Source organism: Monodelphis domestica, chromosome 5, assembly GCF_027887165.1.
Source record: "Monodelphis domestica isolate mMonDom1 chromosome 5, mMonDom1.pri, whole genome shotgun sequence".
NCBI lineage: Eukaryota > Metazoa > Chordata > Mammalia > Didelphimorphia > Didelphidae > Monodelphis > Monodelphis domestica.
Window position 1 is genome coordinate 277,314,825 of NC_077231.1, and position 23,389 is coordinate 277,338,213.

Genomic DNA, 23,389 nt, shown 5'->3' on the forward strand with positions numbered 1-23,389 from the left:
AAAGGCAGCATGACCAAGTCAAGAGCCTAGCTCATGAATCATACACTGACTATCAAGAGGCCTGGTAATGCCATATTATTACATCAATCATACTTTCATGCCTGGTATGTTACAGTAGGTGACAACTCCAGAGGCCACTGCCCTGCCCCTAGGCAGTGCTAGGCAAATTGAAAGACTGCGATTGATAAAGTGGAGAAGGGACAGGAAGTGATGTGGAAAAAGGACCATAAAAAGTCCTGAACTTCCTGTCCAAGGGACTTCTCCTTTGAACTTCTCCTTTAGAGTTCATCTTTGGAGTCTCTTGGTGTCAGTGAGCCAGACTGGAATAGGAGACTCTTTTCCTGGATCCTTCAATGGCTTGCTGGGTGAGTAGCTGGCTTTCCTTTCCTGGCTTTTGGAGAGATTGGTTCTGAAGATTCCTGCCTTGGCTTTGGAGGAGGCTGCATTGGTAGAACCCTGGCTGAAGACACCTCTAGGACTTCTGGCTGAGGATTACCAGGAAAATCCACATGGAGATAGAGTCTTGGGGAGTTCCTGCTGGGGCTGAGCCTGGCTTCTTAGGAGAAGGGCTGGTAGGCTTATTAGAATCTGTCTCTTTGTCTACATTTTCACTTTAACTCTTTCCACCTCTTTGTAAATAAAGATGCTAAAAGTCATTTTGACTTAAGCTGTAATATTTTTAAATCAGCAGCCACAATATTACTTTAGAACTTTCATATTAGCATAAAAACTTAAATTTAAATTTTACATTGTACTTCATCCTTGAAACTATGTTCCAAAAGACTTTGTAGTCTTTAAGATTCTCAGGGACAGCTCCCTTCATAGACAAAAACTCCATATTGTGAATAGGATACTGGGTCTCACTGTCAATTAAAACTTCAATGGCAAAATACATCTGGTTTCATGTAATCATTGCTCCCTCAATATAGGACTGCTCCCAAGTTTTCCAAGCTGTCATTAATGAGATATGGAGCAAAAGGTTATACCTACCCTCAGATGAAGAATCTCAATCTAGAGAGCTTATCCCATTTCACTGGATGATTCAAGAGAACTGAGAACATTTCAACCCCCTGTATAAGACATCAATGATCTGTCTTCCACTGACCTGTCTGGAATCTCATCATCCCCTGAAGTCACAGTGCCACCACACTTAGGGGAGAGAGATGGCCTGTCTTTGACATCTAGACATGAGTAAAAGCAACATCTTTGACAAATCTTTGCTCATCATCCTTCATGTTTGAGTTGTCTGTTACAGCTGACAAAGGTCTTCCCTTTAACCACTTGAACAGGTAAAATTTTACCCAAATGTATTTTTCAAGTTTGATACTCACATTGCTGTGTTATGCCGTTGATCAGTCTATATTCAAGACTCCTCCACCTCTCAAGGAAGAGGGGGTGTCCCAAAACAGTGTCCTGAAACTATTCTTCACCTGAAATTTTTTCAGTTAATTTATGGTGGTCACTGGATCTGATCACAGACAGAGCACATCAACAGTGTCTTGTCCAAACCTTCTCCCTCAAGAGTCTATCCTGCTGCCCCCTAAGGGACTCATTCACCCTACCCTTCAAAACATACCACTAGTATTCTTATAAACTGAGTACACTCCAAGTATACAAAAACTCTTATCTACATTGATATTTACAAGGTGTTAATATTTCACTGGCAACACCATAAAAGGATCACAATATTATTCTATAATGCCAATATTCAAACAATTACCAAAGAACAATACATTAATTGAAAAAACAATTTAACCAAGTATACATTTTTGGTTGTTCAGTTGTTTTAGTCACAGCTGATTCTTCATGATCTCTTTTGGGGTTTTCTTTTTTCTTTTTTTAATATATTTTATTTGATCATTTCCAAGCATTATTCGTTAAAGACATAGATCATTTTCTTTTCCTCCCTCCCACCCCCCATAGCCGACGCATAAATCCACTGGGCATTAGATGTTTTCTTGATTTGAACCCATTGCTTTGTTGATAATATTTGCATTAGAGTGTTCATTTAGAGTCTCTCCTCTGTCATGTCCCCTCAACCGCTGTATTCAGGCAGTTGCTTTTCCTCGGTGTTTCCACTCCCATAGTTTATCCTTTGCTTATGAATAGTGTTTTTTTCTCCTGGATCCCTGCAAATTGTTCAGGGACATTACACTGCCATTAATGGAGACGTCCATTACGTTCGATTATACCACAGTGTATTAGTCTCTGTGTACAATGTTCTCCTGGTTCTGCTCCTCTCGCTCTGCATCACTTCCTGGAGGTTGTTCCAGTCTCCATGGAACTTCTCCACTTTATTATTCCTTTGAGCACAATAGTATTCCATCACCAACATATACCACAATTTGTTCAGCCATTCCCCAATTGATGGGCATCCCCTCGTTTTCCAGTTTTTGGCCACCACAAAGAGCGCAGCTATGAATATTTTTGTACAAGTCTTTTTGTCCATTATCTCTTTGGGGTACAGACCCAGCAGTGCTATGGCTGGATCAAAGGGTAGATATTCTTTTGTCGCCCTTTGGGCATAGTTCCAAATTGCCCTCCAGAATGGTTGGATGATCAGTTCACAACTCCACCAGCAATGAATTAATGTCCCTACTTTGCCACATCCCATCTTTTGGGGTTTTCTTGACAAAGATACTGGAGTGGTTTGCCATTTCCTTCTCCACCTCATTTTTACATATGAGGATACTGAGGCAAATGGGACTAAGTGACTTGTTGAGAGTCACCCAGCTAGTAAGTGTCTGGCCAGATTTGAACTCTGGAAGATGAAACTTCCTGACTCTAGACCACATGAGTACTCTATCCACTGCACCACCTAGCTGCCCTCAAATACTCATATATATGTATATTTGTGTGTATAGGCACTCCTCAAGATATTGTGGTTCCATTCAAGATCACTGAAATAAGGTGAATATTGCAATGAAGTGAATTATATAATTTGGTTTCCCAATGCATATTAAGATTACACTTATGCTATACTATAGTCTATTAAGTGTGCAATAGTACTGTCAAAAGATATACAAACTTTAACTAAAAATACTTTACTGCTAAAAAATGCTAACATCATCTGAGCCTTCACCAAGTTGTCATCTTTTGCTGGTGGAAGGTCTTGCCTCCATGCTGATGGCTACTGACTGCTCAGGGTGGTGGTTACAGAAAGTTGGGGGTGACTGTGGCAATTTCTTAAAATGAGACAATAATGAAATTTGCCTCACTGATCATCCTATCATGAAAGATTTCTCTGTAGCATGCAATGCTGTTTGATAGCAATTTACCCACAACAGAACTTTCAAAATTGGAGTCAAATCCCTCAAATCCTGCCACTAATTTATCAACTAAGTTTATGTAATAATTCTTCAATATTACTGTGTCTCAGAGAATAAGGAGACTTGAGAAGAGGGAAACAGACAGGAAAAGCCAGCTGGTAGAGCAGTCAGAACACAGGCATGACTTTGGCTGCCACCCGTGATTCAGTCTCTCCCCGATGCCTAACAATTACAATAGTAACTTCAAAGATCATTGATCACAGACCACCATAAAAGATATAATAATGAAAAATTACCAAATTAAATTACCAAAATGTGACATGGACACACAACGTGAGCCCACGCTGCTGAAAAAATGGCACCATTGGACTTGCTCAACACAGGGCTGCCACAAACCTTCAATTTGTATAAAAACTCAGTATCTGCAAAGTGAAAAAAAGTGGAGCACAATAAAATGGCGCCTTTCTGTATATATATTTGTGTGTGACACACACATATAAGTACCTTCTGAGCTCCAATCTTCTCTCTAATTGCCTACTCAACTTTTCAGACTGGATGTCCTGTAGCATCTTAAACTCACATGCCCCAAATTAATTCGATTGTCTTTCCTCTTCAAACCCTCTCTTCTATCTAAATTCCATGTCACTGTGGTGAGCATCACTATTCTCCCTGTTATGTAGGTATCCCCCAGATGATACCCAATCAAGGTGTCACTTCACTCTCTCACCACTCCCCAAATTTAATATGTTGCCAAGTCCTGTGTATTTTATTTTCCCAGCATGTCTTGTATATGCTTCCTTCTGTCCTCTGCCCCTGCTAATAACCTGATTCAGCCCGTATTTCAAAAACTTGCTGGTCCTAGCAAGTCTCTTCCTGTCCCAGTTAATCCTTTTCTCAGTTTTTAAAGTAATGTTCCTGTAGCACAGATGTATCACTCCCTCCACTATTTAATAAATTCTAGTGGCTCCCTGTTTCCTCGAGGATCAAATCTAAAATCCTGTTTGCCTTTTAAAGCCCTTTGAACCTGAATCCCTTCTATCTTTCCAGGCGGGCTTCTTATACTTTCCTCCCTTCCCACATACTCTGTGATCCAGTGATACTGGCTTCCCTACATTGCCTTCTTCACACCAAACATCTCCCAACTATGCATTTTCAATGGCTGACCACACTCCTAGAATTGTGTCTTTCTTTGTCTCTGCCTCCTGCTTGCCCTGGCTTTCTTCAAACCTTGGCCAAAGTCCCTCCCTCTACCTGAAATCTCTCCCATTCCCCCTTACTGCTGCCAGGATTGTTGTGTGAATATCTCTGGTTTATTCTATGTACATCCTGGTTGTACATGGATGCTTGTGTGTCATCTCCCCTATCAGACAGCAAGGTCCTTGAGGACAGGAATTGTCTTTTCCTTATCTTTGTATGCCTAGTGCTTAGGGCAGTGCTTGGCACATAATAGGCCTTAATAAATACTTGATGACATTGACTTGAGTCTTTGAAGGAAGTAAAAATGGGGCAAAATGCAACTGGGGAATCCTAAGTTGGGGGGGAGGTAAATACTTATTAAAAAATCAACTGGATTGACCAACAAGAGAGTAGCTGTACTCTCAAGAAAAAAAAAGTCAATACTTACAGCTTACAAATAAAATGGAGTGATCATTAGGCAATATCACGGTCATAAACCAAAGCTAATTTGTATATTCTGCACAGAAAATAGTAGTGATCAATGGTCATTGTTACATCATATATCTATAGGGTAAGATCACTTTTAAATCACTTTTGGAGATAGCACATTTGGCACAAAGAATGCCTTTTTCTTAACTTTAACACATCAGTGGATAAGTGTCTATATCAGTTTCTGCCCTCCTTCCCATGGATATAATGCTAGGTCTGGAGTCAAGAAGAACTAAGTTCAAATTCAGCTTCAGACTACTTCTAATTGTGTGATCCCAGGCAAATCACTTAACCTCTGTTTGCTTCAGTTTCCTCAACTATAAAACAGAAATTATAATAGCACTCACCTCCCAGGTACTTAATTAACACAGTGGCTAGCATATAGTAGGCACTTAATAAGTGCTTATTCTCCCGCTCCACCATATCTTTATTTTCCATTGGTCCAGATTATGGCCCATGCACATATTCACATCCTGGGCAATTCTGGTCTGAGTTCTCCCATAGATTCTCCTTCATGGACTGAGGAAGTCTTCTCTATATTTCTTACTTTTTTCTCTTTAGGGACCACTGAGCAGTTCACAGGCTGTCAGTCCCTTCTTGAACATCTCTTACTTTCCCTACATGACTGCTCTCCTCCTTCTTTTGTGCCCACACTTCCAGACATCATCCTTGGCTCTACACTTCTTCCATGTAGATTATCCTTGGCCATATCCTGAAGGGTCTCTTCTCTGAACCCTCCCTCAATTGTAATTGCTTAGAAATTGGGGCATTTGGGGATTAAAGAATCACTAAGATGGACATCAATGTCTAAAAGACAGATCTGTGTTTCTAGGAGTAGTTTAGGAGACACAGCAAATATTTTATTATTTCCCATTTGCAATGTGACCTACACTTCCCACATTCCATTCTAGGTCTAGATATACATTCCTAATAATGAGATGGTAATTAAAATAATAATTTTCTATAAGTTTCCATTTGTACTTACATATGAACGCAGGAACAAACAAATCAGGCCATAGATCATTAACAAGAGTAAGCAAGACAAGCCAGATGGAGAGAAGTAGGTAAAATCAATCTGAGGGAAAATGCAATAAGACCCTCAGAGAATATGCAAAAACCACAGTACTTAGAGAAATTGCTACATGGTCTCCCTACCACAAGTCTCTCCCCTATTCCAGTCTATCCACCATTCATTTGTCAAAATATTCTTCCTATAACATATAGGAATATTTATTAACATATATGGGAATATATGATATATTTTGATAAACTCCACTGGCTCCTTATAGTTATTAATCTTAAGTCTAGCAGTGGATGTTGTTAGAGTATCTTATGGTCTACAAAAAAAACCAACCAACTTCATTTCTATGCTTTTATTCAATCTTCACATCTGTGAATTTTAGATTTACTACACCCTGCTTAGTCTTCAGAATTTTAGCAACTAGGAATGTATACACCCCACTTAAGGATTAAGTGTGGGGGAGGATGGTCTGTGACCCTCATGTGCTAGCAAGTGACAAATCAGAAACAACTGACTGACCCCATGGGTTGTCCAAAGTCAAGTTTAAGTCACCATTGGTATATGTAAGACATAGGAAGTGATGTAAAGAACTGCCTTTATATTTCATATCACTTCCTGTGAGGGGGAGTTCCCTGTGGAACTTGACCATGGAGGAGCTGAAGCATGAGACCTCAGACTGCTTCCCTTAGACTGTCCTGTGGTGAGTGAAAAGGCTGACTCTCCTTTCCTTGGCTTTTCTGGAGGTACCAGCCTCTGGAGAGACCCATGTCTTGGGACTCCCTTTCCCTTGGCTTTCTGGAGACAGTAGCCTCTGGAGAGACCCCTCATCTTGGAGGAGGTCTCGTGGCTAGAAGTCCTGTTAGATTCAATCCTCTGACCCCACCTTGGCAGAAACCTCTGAATTCCTGCCTGGTTCAGACTGGCCAGAACAGCCTTGTTTTCTTTTCTTTTCTTTTCTTCTCTTTTCCTCTTTCTTTCTTTCTTTCTTTCTTTCTTTCTTTCTTTCTTTCTTTCTTTCTTTCTTTCTTTCTTTCTTTCTTTCTTTCTTTCTTTCTTTCTTTCTTTCTTTCTTTCTTTCTTTCTTTCTTTCTTTCTTTCTTTCTTTCTTTCTTTCTTTCTTTCTTTCTTTCTTTCTTTCTTTCTTTCTTTCTCTCTCTCTCTCTCTCTCTCTCTCTCTCTTTCTTTCTTTCTTTCTTTCTCTCTTTCTTTCTTTCTCTCTTTCTCTCTTTCTCTCTTTCTTTCTTTCTTTCTCTCTTCCTCTCTCTCTCTCTCTCTCTCTCTCTCTCTCTCTCTCTCTCTCTGTGTCTCTCTGTCTCTGTCTCTCTCTGTCACTCTCCTTTCTCTCTCTCTCTCTCTCTCTCTCTCTCTCTCTCTCTCTGTCTCTCTCTCTATATCTCTCTCCTCTCTCTGTGTCTCTCTCTCCCTTAATTTATTCCTTCTATTGTGAATAAACCACCATAAATTTCATTCTGGCTTGAGTATTTTCATTGGGATTTAGAATTTAAATCCCTGGTGACCAATTAAAAATATATCCAGTCCAACCTTAAATTTTACCCCTTACACATTAACCCACTGTGAGAAAAAGTAGGGCAAAGACTGCTCCACTTTGAAGACGAGGAAATTTTCCTTTCTTCTCTAGCATGAGAAACTCTGAATCTGCCCATCTAAAGGCAAACATATTAAATGGCCAGACAAGAATAATTTAGGACCATTCAAAAGAATTATTACTACTAGTAACTCAGATGTAACCTGATTAGAATAAAAGAGGACCTAAACAAGAAATAGTTCAAAATCACCAAAACATAGTTTTTATAATCACTTTGTAATATAGTCATTATTTTATTTTTCTGAACCCATTATGGCTGAAGTACTCATAAACTTTTTAAAAACCTTTTTTAAAAAAAGTTTTGATGTGAAAAACATCCTGCCATTAGTTACTACCATTAGTTTTTATTCTTGGGCCAGGCCATTTAGAAATAGGTATGCCTATGTGCAAATGGCAAATTTTCAGCACATGAGCACATGTATGAGTACATTGTACATGAGTACATTGTAATTGCTATAGTGAAAATTGATAAATTTGAAAACATCTTAAATCTGAAACTTGGGTTCTAATTTCTAACTTTTAATGAGATTTTGATAGCATTGTCTTCAACTACCACCTAATGCTTCTCCCAGTTCCCATAACAGAAGGGATTTGTATAAGACTCTTCTAAGTGACTTCACTTACTTCTATAGTCAGAAACTTAAGAGTTTGTGTTACTAGACAGAAGTGGGCAAGGTCTATTTATAGAGCCACTAGCCTCATGATTTACCCAAGGAGGGTCTAAAAGAAGGAGCTGCTCAGTGAGGCCTACCACCATCTTGACTCCTGGAGAATTTGGCTAATACAGACTTGGGAGTCTCTTGGTAGGGCTCCCAAGGGGCAACAGGTCTTAGAGCCTTAACCAACTGAGGCTTAAATAAATCTAGATCTGGCTTCTAATACAACTTCTAACACTATGGCAAGGGGAAAAAAACTCCCCCAAGTGTTGCTTTAAACAATCTTTAGAAAGAAAAGAAAAAAACTCAGGTTTGAGAGGGCAGCTGGGTAACCCAGTGGATTGAGAGCCAGGCCTAGAGATGGTAGGTCCTAGGTTCAAATCTGGCCTCAGACACTTCCCAACTGTGTGACCCTGGGCAAGTCACTTAGCCCCCATTGCCTAGCCCTTACCACTCTTCTGCCTTGGAACCGATACCCAGTATTGATTCCAAGATGGAAGGTAAGGGTTTGGGGGGGGGGGAAGAAGGGTTTGAAAGTTTCTAAGGAAGCACATTCATTCTTGACAATCTCATTACCCTTAAATCTTGATTATTAACCAATCAATAAGCATTTATTAAGTATTTACCATATTTGAAGCACTCTACTGAGACCTAAAGATACAAAGAAAAGGCAAAAGAAGCAATCTCTGTCCTAGAGAAATTCCTATCTAAACCCACATGTGTTTTTGAGCAGCCTTTACCACAAACAGGTGATCAAATCCTACCTACTTTTGTCTGAAACGCAAACAAGGTGAAAACCAAAGTCACCAGGGCTGTTCCTCCTATTGACCACATCACTTCGTTGGCATGATAGTAACTAAAACCAAAGAAATATGATCAATGTTCACGTAAATCCAGAGAAGTTCACAGGGAAGAGAAGCGGCTAGAAGGGAAGGAGAGGGGATAGAGAGATAGAGAGGGAAGGAAGGAGGAAGGAAGACTTGTGACTTACACAGATACGGCTCCCAGAAGCGTCCCTTGCACAAGAGTCTAAAAGGAAATTTAGAATAAATGGTGAAGTCAGACTTCTGAGAAGAGCATGTCTGGAGTTGGGAAAGGGGAGGCTCAAAATGCATTCTATTAGGAGGGCAGTGAAATCATACACAAGCTGATGGGAATTTGGGGGCTAGTATACATTTCCTAGCACACACTTAGCTTTTAACACTCAGTGTTTTTAACTATTTCTCCTGACTGCAAAGTTAAGTGATCAGAACCAGGGAAACAACAGACACAAAGACAACCACATGGTAAAAAGGAAAATCAAGAAAATAAAAACTGAACTCTGCAATGACAGTGGACCAACTTGGCACCAGAGAGGAGACGAGAAAACCCATGTTCCATCCTTCACTGTAGAGGTGGGGAGTATGGATGTGGAAGACCACACATGCTGTTAAGCACTAGCAATGTGTTAAGTTTTCTTGTTTTTCTTCCCCCTCCCTTAAAAAAAATAAGGGCATTAGACAAAGTTTGATTTGACAGATTTGATTTGACAGATTCCATTAATTCTTTCCTTGACATTTAAAAATATTGAGAGGTAGGGTGAGAAAGAAGGAAGGTGAGCCAGCCCCTATTCAGATCTATTCCTCCGTCAATTCCCTTCTCTTCGTCTCTTCCCTTAGAACAGAACTTACCCACTCTTCCATTTCTAAAGAAATAGGGATAAAGCAGTAAGGACCAGAACAGCCTGTTCCGAGCATCTCTGGTCTATCTAGGGCCTTTCCCTTCTCAAATCTTTCAACCCTATAAGGCACTCCCAGTTCCCTCTCTGTCAGTGAATCCATCAGCTAGAGGTATAGGTGGGACTGTGGGCATTGTCTCCAGTAGGGTTCCACTCTCCTCCTCAAGATGACCAGCAAGACAAGCTCAATGAGTTAGACAAGGATGACCTCATTACTTAATTAGTGTAACATAGAAGAAATTCCCTGTCAGATCTATGGATAGAAGAGGAGTTCATAACCAAAGAAGAGAAACAGGTGTGTTGGAGATTTAAAAAAAAAAATTCAATTACATAAAAATAGTTTCTATACAAATAAAACCAATGAAGCTTAAAATTAGAAGAAAAACAGGAAACTGGGGGGGAAATTTTAGCAAGTCTCCCTGATTTCTAAGATATACAGAGAATTAAGTCAAATTTACAAGTTAAAAAAAAAACCCAAAAAACCAGCTATCAACTGATAAATGGTCAAAGGAAATAAATAGGTGGTTTTCAGAGGAAAGAAAATACAAGCTTTCAGTAGTCACATGAAAGATGATTGCTTTTCTTTTTAGCCCTTATATAGCCCTTACTGTGTGCCAGGCACTTTGTTAAATGCTTTACAATTATTATCTTATTTGGTCCTCACAATAACTCTAGGAAGTAGGTATGCTATTATTATCCCCATTTTACATATAAGAAAACAGATACAAACAGAGAGTAAGTGGCTTGCCCAGGGTCACATAGGTAGAAAGTATCTGTTGCTAAATTTGAACTCCAGTCTTCCTGACTTCAGGCTAGCACTCTCTCCATTTCACCACCTACCTACACCTAGAGAAATGCAAATTAAAACAACTCTAAGGTACTTTATACTCATCAGATTGGCATATGACCAAAAAAATGGAAAATGACAAATGCTGGAGGAGCTATGGAAAAAAAACCAGGTACACTAATGCCTTGTTGGTGGAACTATGAACTAATTCTACTACTCTGGAAAGAAATTTGTAAAATTCTTATTAAATGGTGCAGATCCCCTTTGACTTATGCAAAGCACTACTAGGCCTAAACTCATGTAAAAAATATGTATTTTTAAATCTATTTATAAAATAAATTATTATATCTAAAATTTATTATTAAATTATATTATTGAATTATTAAATATTAAAATATATTAGTAATAATATATTTTATATGAGTCCTCTATACTCTTAGAATATAGATCTAGCAGGGGTATGCACAAAACAAGGGAAATATATGTACAGTTTAATAGGAATTTTCCAAATTGTTTTCCAGAATGATACCACTAGTTCACAGCTCTACCAATCTTAGCCAATCTGGACAAGTCACTTAACCTTTGTTTATACCAGTTTTTTCATCTGTAAAATGGGGAACAATTCAATAACAACAGTTTTATAAAGATCATCAACTTTGAAAGACTTAGGAACTGATTGACCCAATGACCAATCATAATCCCAAAGGTCTCATTCCGAGACATGCTATAAAATAAAGCCCATTTTCCTTTCCTTCTTTCTTTCCTTCTTCCTTTTTTTTGACAAGGTCAACATAATAATTTGTTTTGTATGGCTATGCATATTTGTAACGGGTTTTGTTTTTCTTACCTTTTCAATGGGAGAGGAAAGAGAATTCCAAATTTTAAAAAAAATTGAATAAATTGAACAAATGAAATAGCAATCAGTGAGTAAAAACAGCTATTCAAACAAAACAACAGACAGAAATGAGAATTCTACAGATTGGAATAAGCCCCCAAAATACATAAGGATGAATGAGTTCTTTAAATGGGAGCTCAACCAGGAAAGAGGCCCCAATCTAATGCAAGAGAAGTCTCCCTCCCAAGTCGCTATGGAGTCCTGGCTCCTCCTGCACAAAGTGACAATACAGGACAGAAGCAGCAGCTCTAGGGTATAGGTGGCTATTCTGCATTTTTCAGTCTCACCTGACAATCCTTTATTACTACAGATATAAGTGATTATTTTGTCTTTCTCTGCATTTTCCCTATCCCGTTAATTACTGGGTCTTTGCAGACATTCTTACTTAGTCATACCTCTGTGGCTGGCTGAGGAGTCCCCACAGCTTACATGATGAGGCTGCTTCTGGAACTGCCACCTTAGAGGACAGCCAGGAGTTCTCCACCATTTTTAATCCACTTATTTGGTATCTTCTAGATTGGCTGATGAGCCAAAAGTACCCAGAGGGACAACTCAGGGCCTGCTTGAATACATTTGAGTGAGGAGCCAAAGACAGCTGTCCCCATGATGGGGAGGAAGGCAAGGAGCTCACATGCCTACCTTGTGGCTGTTCTTAGTTCATGAGTTGGACCATTGGAGATGGAAGCACCTAGGCCTGTGATGGCAAACCTAAGGCACATGTGCCAAAAGGGCATACAGAGCCCTGTCTGTAGGCACAGGTAAAAGCTAGAGGAACTGGGGCAGACCTGCGCCCAACCCCCTCTCCATGAGCCTGAGGACATTCCTCACTTCCCTTGCCCCTCTGTCCAGAAGCCAATGGGAGTGCTTCCTCCCTCCCTTGCTGGGGTGGGGGTGGGGGTGAGGAGTGGGTGGGGAATGGTACTTGATCTGTGGGGGTGGGGCACGGGGCCAGCACTCCATCTCTCAAAGGTTCACCATCACTGGCAGAGGCTATCTATCCAATCTTGTAAGATCTCAAAAGGCCCAGGGAGGCAAGACAGGGTCAAAGTTTGCCACCACCTCAGAGATCCAGCCTACAAGTGAATTAAGGCTCTGGCAGGCAGATCCCACCAACTTGTCAGAGCAAGTACCAGTTGGGATACATATACCACAGAAAGGCCATTTTGGGGAGAGATTAGCTGATAAAGCTAAGAATCTGAATGTCATTCTATGCTCCAAAAAGGAGGTTTTATCTGATGTTTGCCAGCACATGTGGCTGACTAGTCACTGGCCCATATCCAACATCAATCCACAAATTCATGGACTATGCCTGGGGTCCTGTTTCTGACTAGAGAAAGGCACACCAGGAATTTCAACCCTGGGAGCTTTGGAACTTCCCATCTCCCACCTGGGCTCCCTCCACAGAGCCTCAGGGCCCCTCCTGACACCTCCTCTCCCCTAACCTAATTCTCTGTCCAGCTCCACTCCACCTTCCCCACCCCCCAACAAATAATTTAATAACTGAGCCTGACAGAAACTAAAGCTGCTTTGTGCCTTCAGTGCCGCCTAGTGGCAAGCTCAAGTATTGCTTGATTCACTGGCTCTCCTTTCTCCATTTCTTCTTTCTGAGAGTGGGCACCCCCGTCCTTTCCTTTGACTTTTATTACTAACAGCATAAGTCCACCTCTTTCTCCAGTAAGTGAGCAAACCCCCTTTAGTCTCCTCCTCTGCTCTTTAATGCACAGCAACAAACATTCACAGAGTCAACTGGGTCAGTCTCTCAGTCTGTCTGTCTGTGTGTCTGTCTCTGTCTGTCTCCCCTCCCCCTCTGTCTCTCTCTTTTCCAGTCCCTTCTTAGGCCTGACACGATGCTCCCACCCCCTGTAAATTAAAAAAACTGACAGAACTTTCACTTAACTCTGTCAAACCCTCAAGCTGTCATCTTATGTTCTTCCTTCCTCTGTGCCAGAGGTATGACCTTACAGTCATCCACTTCCTTACTAGCCATTCAGGCAGCAACCGGTTTTGGATCCCAACCCTTTACTGAAACTCTCTTCTCTCTCTCCTAAATCTATCGACTTTCCTCAGACTTCCCTCAGGCATCCTCACACTTGATCTGACTGCAGCTCCCAACACAACAACAGGAATTCTCCAACTGTCTGGGGATCCTGAAGACCCTTTCAAAGATTTCACATGGTCAAATTATTTTCAAAAGAATACGAAGATATTTTCACGTCTAATACAATAAATATCAGTATAAATAATCCAGGTAAAGAAAACTCTGAGATCTTCAGTCATTTTTAAAAGCCTTTGTACAGGGGTTCTGACATGAAAGTTTGAGAAGCAGGCTATAGACAATATCTTCCTGTTTTCTCATGCTTCTCTTCTTACTACCTGACCAATCCTCCTTGGTGTAACAAAAACGTAGAGGAGAAGCTTGGTGGCTCTGTGGATAGAGCGCCAGGCTGGGAGATGGGAAGTCCTTAGTTCAAATCTGACCTCACATACTTCCTAGCTGTGGGACCCTGGGTAAATACCTTCACCCCCATTGCCTAGCCTAGCCCTTATCGCTCTTCTGCCTTGGAACCAATACATTTTTTGATTCTAAGGCAGAAAGGAAGGGTTTTAAAACAAAACCAAAAAACTTCTTGCAGATGAATTGGGTCCCCAGTGGGCTGGCTGAATTTAATTCCTTTCTTTTCCAATGGGCCCACCTGCCTGAATATTTTCCCCAATATCGAGCAGCAGTAATCACTACCTTGGTATTATTTAACCAAACAACAAAAGGAATATTTATCAAGAAGATACAGCAAGAAAAGAGAGAAGTGCAAACATTTCCCCCCAAACCCAGGGGGTGATGATGGTGAAGATGATGATAAAGTAGAGATGACACAAGCTGGTACCCAAGTAGAGGAAAAGGAAGATGTGTGGTGCCAAAGGAAGGATAGCTACTTCCTTCCACTAATCTGGAGGAGGTAACTGCAGACCTCTTGGTTAAAATAAATGATTTGCTACACCCAGAAAAGGCTGATATGGGAAATGTGAACAGGGAAAAGGATAAAGGAAAGGTGTTCCCCAAAAGACTAAAGAAAATATGATCTGTAGACTAAAAGACCAGCAAGCAGCCAAAGGCTTCATATAGAAGTATTTATATTGTTGAAGAAGTAATAGAACCACTGTCAATTAAGTTTCTTTCTCTTGATAAAAAGTGACCAGTTGAAGAAGCTGCCATCCAGTTTGAAAATAATAATTGGAGAACAGAGAGAAGACAAAGGGTAGTAAGTCCCCAAAACTATGGATATATAAATATTTTTTAAAGGGCAACTTCTGGAAGACTAAATATTATCAAGTCTCACATGTTTTTTAATTCCCATATTGTTGAAAGGTCATATAGAATTTATTAAACCTAGGATTTTTGTTCTTTTAAAAAAAAAGAAAAGGATGCCACTTATGTTGAATTTTATTTTATTAAAACCTTCCTCATTCTTAGTTAAAAAACAAACAAACAAAAAACAAAAAAACAAAACAAAACCTTACCTCCTATCCTAGAATCAATACTAGTAATGTATTGATTCCAAGGCAGAAGAGTGGTAAGGACTGGGCAATGGGAGTTAAATGACTTGCCCGGGGTCACACAGATAGGAAGTGTCTGAGGCCACATTTGAATCCATCACCTCCCATCTTTATGTCTGGCTCTCAATCCACTGAGCCACCTAGTTGCCCTGAGTTAGATTTTAAAATGAATGTGTTCACAGTGGTCTTTTGGAAAACCCTCAACTGAGATTCCTCTACAGCTTCCTGGATTCCAATCTGCCTGTGTCTGCCAAGTACAGTCAGCTTTAGAGTGGCCAGGTTCAAGGCCAGGCATCCTATGGGGCAGTGGCTTTTGTCTGAACTGTGAGATTTAAAATGGTTGAGATCTTAAACTGTAGTGATTAAAATAGTGGAAGATATAAATTGTGATAGATATAAAAGAGGGTGAGCAAATTTGACTGCAGGAATATGTTTCACTACAGTGTCTTGGGTTTAAAATCAAATATAAGGTGGTTGCCAGGGAAATATTCCCAATTATTCAAATACCCAAGTCAACTGGGTTTTATAGAGATTTTAAATTAACAATACAATGAGTAATCAAAAAAGGAGAGAGAGAGTAAGAAAAGAATCAGTTTTTTAACACTCACCACAAGATCTGTCTAAGTAAGGATTTCTAATGGCACCAGGCCAGCAGCATCTCAGCTGCTTTCACCAGCTCCCTCCTCCATCTGAATGTTTCAGAATCAGTCTCCTCAGAATGAGTCTCTCCAATCTGAATGTTTCAGAATGACTCCCCAGCTCTTCCTTGAGCTCTTATTTTTAAGGGCAAAATCTCCTATGTCACCTCCCCTAAGTTCTTACATCTACCAATCACTGTAGATGTTTCTAAAGGACCGCCCATTCTTAGTCCACACCTAAGAAGGTGTGGATTTTTGAGTAATTCACACCAGGAAAGCTCTGAGTAAGTTTTCCAGTTCTTTGTTCCTTGTAAATTCACAAGTTGCTTGACCTTTATAGGTACTTAGCTTAAGAAAAGTATGGGTTTAAGTACTTTTCATTGTTCAGAAGAGTTTACAACTTTATCTTCCCCTAGGGCAGACCCAAGTAGGTAAAGTAGAATTCTCACATTCCTGCTTTAAGTAGAGTTCACTGCCCAAATGTGGAATGGTCTTAATTCAATCTTATAAAGTAGGGTCTGGGAAATTTTAAGGTTTACAGAACCACTTCATTGGTTCACTGTCTTCTGACAGCCATGCAAAACCCCAACAGGCCTTTCTTTTGGTCCCCCTTTCCCAGTTGGCTGCTGTGGTTCAAGTCTTGCTAAAGGAACAAATAGAAACCAAGTAGAAAAAGATATCAAAGAAAGACAAGTTATCTGAAATAATATGGAAAATCAAAACAATAACAAAATAATATTTAAAAGGGAAAAAAACCATTGAACTTAAAAAGACCATGGCCCCCTCCCCCCATGCACCTGTCATTCAGTGTTTTGTTTTTGTTTTTTTGTCATTCAGTTGTGAAGTATGGTCTTGCCTCATGCCATATAAAGAGTCCAGGTACAACCTCCCACTCCTTAAACCAAGCAATCCTGGATGTAGCCCTACAAAAAATGTTCCAAGTTCCAAACAATTAATAAATTTTAAAATAGAACCACTTTATAAACAGAGAAACTTATATAATTACCAGATGATTCATTAAAATGCCCTTATTACCACAGAACATTGCTTGTTGAGGCTGACAAGTCAGTTGCCAAAGACTATCCAAACAGCAGAGAATAGGGAGAGTTGATGTCATTAGAAGGCCAAATACACTCACACTCTCTCTCTCTCTCTCTCTCTCTCTCTCTCTCTCTCTCTCTCTCTCTCTCTCTCTCTCTCTCTCCTAGAATGGGACAAATTGAAAGGGAACCACAATAGCTCAAGGAAGAAAAGAACTTTCTAAAAATCAGAATGAAGAAATGGAATCTAAAGACTCCATAAAACATCAGGAAACAATAAGGCAAAATCAAAAGAATGAAAAAATGGAAAAAAAATCTGAAATACTTCATTGGCAAAACAACTGACCTAGAAAATAGATCGAGGAGAGACAATCTAAAAATCTTCAGAATACCTTAAAGCTATGATCAAAAATAGAGATTGGACATTATATTACAAGAAGTCAGCAGGGGAAACTGCTCTGATATCCTTGAACAAAAGTGGAAAATGAAAATGGAAAGAATCCACTGATCACCTCTTGAATGAGACCCTAATAAAAAAATATCCCAGGACCATTACAGCAAAATTCAAAAATTTCCCAACCAAGGGAAAAATATTGTAAGCAGCCAGGAGGAAACAATTCAAATATTGTGGAATCACAATCATGATTACACAAGATCTGGCAGTTTATACTTTAAGGTACCAGAAGGCATAGAATATGACATTCTAAAAGGCAAAGGATCTAAGTCTACAGTCAAGAATAATATATCCAGTGAAACTGAACATAACCCTCCATATCAAAATTATACAAATGTGTGCCAAATGGCACATGAGTTACAGGAAGAAATAGATAGTAAAACTTTACTAGTGGGGGGACACCAACCTTCCCCTCTCAGAAGTAGATAAATCCAACCAAAAAATGAGTAAGAAATAAAATTTTAGAAAGGTTAGAAATAACTAATCTCTGGAGAAAGCTGAATGGGAATACAAAGGAATATACCTTTTTCTCTGAAGTATATGGCACCTTCACAAAAACTGACCATATAATAGGGCACAAAAACCTCATGACCAAATGTAGAGAAAAGGAGAAATATTAAAAGCATTCTTTTAAGACCATCAGGCAATAAAACTTACATTCAACAAAGGTCAGCAGAAAGAAAGACTAAAAATTAATTGGAAACTAAATAATATTATCCTAAAGATTGAATGGGCCAAAGAAAAAAATAAAAACAATCAATAATTTCATTAAAGAGAATGACAATGAAGAAATAACATACCAAAATTTATGGAATGCAACCAAAATTGTACTTGGAGGGAAACTTATATTGTTAATGCTTACACCAATGAAATAGAGAAAGAGTAAATCAATTAATTGGGCATACAACTAAAAAAACTAGAAAAAGAATAAATTAAAAATCCCAAATTAAACACTAAATTGGAAATCCTGAATATCAAAGGAAAGATCAATAAAGTTGAAAGTAAGAAGTCCAAGGAGCAAATAAATAAATAAGACAAGAAATAAACCATTGGTTAATTTTATTTTTAAAAGGAAAGAAGAAAACCAAATTACCAGTATCAAAAATGAGAAAGGTGAAATCACAACCAATGAAGAAGAAATTAAAACAATTATTGGGAATTATTTTGCCCAGCTATATGACAATAAATCTTATAATCTAAATGAAAAAGATGAATATTTACAAAAATATAAAGTACCCAGATCAACAAAAGAGGAAATAAAATATTTAAACTCCATCACAGAAATTGAATAAACTATCAGAGTTCTCTAAGAAAAAGACCCCAGGCCTAGATGGATTCACAAGTGAATTCTACCAAACATTTAAAGAACAATTAACTCCAATACTCCCTAAACTATTTGAACCTAAACAATTGTAAAAATCTGAATTGCCTGTGGATAGGCCAAGCCAATATAATAAAAATGACCCTCCTACCTAAGTTAATTTACTTATTCTGTACCATACCAATCAAACTGCCCAAAAATTATTTCCTAGAACTAGGAAAAAGTAATAATAAAATTCTTCTGGAAGAACAAAGGTCAAAGATATCAAAGGAATTCATGAAAAAAATATGAAGGAAGGAGACATGGCTATCAGATCTCAAACTATAACATAAAGTGGTAATCATCAGCACAATCTGGCAATGGCTGTGAAACAGAGCAATAGATCAATGGAATAGATTAGGAATGCAACACATTAGTAGCTAATAACCAAAGTAACCTAATGTTTGATAAACTCAAAGACCAAAGCTATCAGGGGAAGAACTCACTATTTGACAAAAGCTGCTTAGAAAACTAGAAAACAATATGTCAGAAACTAGACAGAGATAAATATATCATCCCATGCAGCAACATAAAGTCAAAAAGGACATTTAATCTAGAAATAAATGGGATACCATAAACAAATTAGGGAAACATAGAAAATTTACTGTCAGACTTATGGAAAAAGAAAGAATTTATGACCAATCAAGATATAAAGAAAATTGTGAAAAATGAAATGGATCATTTTGATTACATCAAATTAAAAAGTTTCTGTACAAACAAAATCAATACAACGAAGATTAAAAAGGAAACAACGAATTGGGGAAAATTTTTTATTGCAAGTATCTCTGACAAAAGCCTCATTTCTCAAATATATGGAGAACTGAGGCAAATTTATAAGAATACAAAGCATTCTCTAATTGATAATTGATCAAAGGATATGATCAGGCAGTTCTCAGATGAATAAATTAAAACCATCTATAGTCATATGAGGAAATGTTCCAAATCATTATTGATTAGAAAAATACATATTAAAACAATTCTGAGACACCATTTCACACCTATCAGATTGACTAACAAAAAGGGAAATTATAAATTTTGGAGGGGTGATAGGACCTCTAAGTTATTAGACCCCTAAATAAAGAAATCATAGTACATTGAATAGGCCTAAGTGGCTTGGGGATGAACTGGGAGATGTCTTATCCCTGGAAACTCTAGCAGAAGAGATGTCATCTCATGTATGTTTTCATGTATCTTCTGGATACCCCTGAATTCTCCAATAACAGTGCAGAATGGACCCAATAGATCAATATATTGACAGTTCTCCTCAAGACGCTCTGTGATTGGTTATCTGTTACTATGAAAATATTTCCTGTAACTTTGTGGATGGATATGTTTGTATATCAATCGAGCTGCCTATAAATATCATTACTTCCCTCAATAAAGTAGCCATTGGTGCCATTTTGATTGCCATCAGTCCTCCTGAGCCTGTCTGCATTCTTACCCCTGGGGATCCCCCAATCAGGTAGTCCCCGGTGGTCCCTGACAGAAGGGATATGGGAGAATTGTTACACTAATGTACTAATAGTGGAACTGTAACAACCATTCTGAAGAACAATGTATAACCATGTCCAAGGAGTCATAAAACAAAGAGCACTTTTTGACTCGGTAATACCACTACTCAGTCTGTGTCCCAAAGAGATCAGAGATGGGGGAAAGGACCTACTTGTACAACAATATTTTTAGTAGCTCTCTTTGTAGAGGCAAAGAATTCAAAACTGAGAGAGTCTGTCAATTAGAGACTGGATGAACAAGCTGTGGTATATGGTTGTAATGGAAAACTATGGCACCATAAGAAATCATAAATAGGCTAAGATCAGAAAAACCTGTAAGGACTTATATGAATTGATGCAAAGTGAAGTGAGCAGAAACAGAAGAACAGAATATACAATAACAGAAATATTATATGATGATCAACTACAAGAGACTAAACTACTATCAGTGAAACAAAGTTCCTAGATAACTGCAAGGGACTCATGATAACAAAAATAATGTTGTCCCAGTCAAAGAAGGAACTGTTGGAATTTGATGCAGATCAATGCATGCCAATTTGTACTTTATTTCCTCCATGAGTTTTTTATTGTATATGTGATATGTGCCTTCAATCATGACATAGAGAATATGAAAATATTTCAAGAAAGCACTGGTCTAAACTATATCAGAATATTTACTTCCTCTAGGAAGGGTTGGGGAGGTAGAGAGAGAATCAGAATCATAAAATGTCAGAAACCAATTGTCAAAAATTATTTCTACATTTAATTGAAAAAAAAACTTTAAAAAGCTGTTTCTAAGAGTTCCAAAAGTTTGGGGAGAAATGCTACTTTATAAGCAAATTTATTAATTCATTCATGAATTCCTTAAGTTCAGAAATATACTCAATTTTTCTCAAATGATGAATATCTATATTCTAATTTTAATAGGTCTGGCATCTATACAAATGAAGAGGAAGTAAGTAGTGACTGATAATTCAACCTCAACTCTCTTCTAAACTGATCAAAAGAAGAAAGAAAACACATCCACACAGCTGAGTCCAAAACAATTTTTTTTTTTGTTCAATATGGAAATATGGAAAGGTAAAAGGAGGAATTAGAGGGAGGGTAGATTGAGGGAGGGATTACTCCTGAATAAAACCCACTCTTAAGGAAAAACAAAAATATTTAGAGCTCTTTTTGAGACAGCAAAGATTGGGAATGTGAGGCCATGCCCGTGAACTAGGAAATGGCTAAAGAAGTTTTAGAATATAAATGTGATGGAATACTATTGTGCTAAATCCTTCTAAGCAGAAGTCGAATGAGGAAACACTCCATCCACTTTCTTGATAGAAAGGTGAAGGACTCAGAATGAAACAAATATTTTTTGGACATGGCCACTGTGGACATTTATTTTGATTGACTATACATATTTGTAATGTGTTTTGCTTTTCTAGTGTTCTCAGTTGGGAGTAGGAGTTGGAGATGGAGAGTGAGAAAGTAGATCCTGGCTGATTAAAATAAATAAAATATATTTTAAAATTAAGGCAAGTTTGATAACATGACAAAATTTATCCTAGAGGTCTATATATAATATAATATAATAAGTAATAAGTCTTATAATATATATTATATATATAATAAGTCTTAAGGATTTCTACTTACAAAAAGGAACAGTAAAAAGAAATTATGTGGCACTTTACGACGGGGACCTTCACAGCAAGCCAGCATAAGGATTAGGATAAGAAGTGAAGGGCTAAAAGACAACATTAAAGTATGTTATTAATGTCTAATAACCACATTACAAGATATTCAAAAAATCAAAGGGAAATGTGATTACTTAGTATATTAAATCATTTTTATTATAAAAGCACCACAGCAAAAATGAGGCACTGTGTGTGTGGGTATATGTGTGTTACTAGTAAAACAGATTGCATTAAAATTCATAATACTTACAAGAGAGCAATAGTGAACCAGGAATTCAGGAGCACCCAAGTTTTTAGAGGTGTGCTAGTCAAAAACAAAAAGATAATATTTAAAATAGGCTTTATAATTTCAAAGAGTAGAGACAGGCAATGAAAATAATATTTCAAACCATAAATCTGAAAGACAGGCAAATTAACATCATGAGAGGAAAAGGGTTAGTCTCAAGCGATTTACAAAAGAATTTTTAATTAGTCCATCTGATGTCCAAGTCTTGTAGGTTCTATCTCTGTACCAACATCTCTGTTCTCCCTCTCCTCTCTCTTCCCACTGCCCTCACCCTAGCTAGCATAGGTCCTTATTACAACCTGACTAGCCTATTGCAATTGTCTCAAAACATGATCTCTTATTTACCTAATTTTCTCAGTCCTGATCCTTCTTGTTCTTTGTCCATGCTCTTCTCTTAGACTCTGTCTGGGTGTTAGAGACACTGCCCTCTCTCTTGGCTCTCCTCCTCCTCCTCCAGTCCCCTCTGATGTACAATCCCTCTAATGATGGCTCCCCAAGGCTCAATCCTGGGTCCCTTTTTTTGCACTCTCATTGACTTCATCTGTTCATGAATTTATCATCTCTATGCCAGTGACTTACACATCTTTATTTCTGCCTTTGATTTCTCTCCATAGCTCTGCATTTGGCATTACCAAAACCACCTATAAGACACACATAATGAGATATCCAGGAGACATCTCAAACTCAACATGCCCCAAAAGGAATTTGCCATCTCCTCGTCCCCACAAACACTCCCACATCCTCTCTGATGGATCATTAGAGAATTCAGGTCTTAACTTTATAGTATAGTATAGTATAGTATAGTATAGTATAGTATAGTATAGTATAGTATAGTATAGTATAGTATAGTATAGTATAGTGGTAGTCTCTCGGTGACAGAATGACGATTGTCTTTGTGTAGTTTCATCTACGGTGTACCCTCATATGACTTTGGAGTCCAAAGGCTGAGGCGCACAGTGTGTGGCACACGGGGCCTGGGACGCCAGTTGTTATGGGAGGTGCGGTTGTGGCCTGGTGTCAGCATTCACGCGCAGCAGCCAGACGTCGACGTTGTTCATCTTCAAAGGTGGCGGCGGCATGGTGAATGTGGGTTCGCCAGCTGCTTCTGTCAGAGGCAACGAGTTCTAGTTGCTTTGCTGTCATGCCAGCCCTCTTCAAGTTGGACTTTGGCTGATCCTTGAATCTTTTCTTTGGCCGGCCTTGTTTCCCGAGTCCAGCTGACAGTTCACCATAGAATACCTGTCTTGGTATTCGCTGTGGGTCCAGGCGGA

General features: G+C 38.6%; 1 protein-coding gene across 12 annotated transcripts in view; it reads right to left on the reverse strand.

Annotated features, from left to right (window-relative positions):
- TMBIM7P (protein lifeguard 2) overlaps positions 1-23,389 on the reverse strand; it is an 83,799-nt gene that overhangs the window by 12,242 nt on the left and 48,168 nt on the right. For 9 of the 12 annotated variants that reach the window (XR_008912454.1, XR_008912455.1, XM_056800204.1 and 6 more), the window contains exons 4-8: positions 22,083-22,136; positions 21,792-21,882; positions 9,209-9,246; positions 8,986-9,073; positions 5,920-6,009 (exon numbers count right to left, since the gene is read on the reverse strand). Coding sequence is in view for 8 of the 12 variants with exons in the window: in XM_056800204.1 (XP_056656182.1) it covers positions 5,920-6,009; positions 8,986-9,073; positions 9,209-9,246; positions 21,792-21,882; positions 22,083-22,136 (361 nt within the window). In the remaining 4 variants the exon portion in view is untranslated. Of the gene's footprint in view, positions 1-3,578; positions 3,692-5,919; positions 6,010-8,985; positions 9,074-9,208; positions 9,247-21,791; positions 21,883-22,082; positions 22,137-23,389 lie in introns of all 12 variants that reach the window. The other 3 variants (XR_008912457.1, XR_008912456.1, XM_056800207.1) reach the window with 2 other exon arrangements.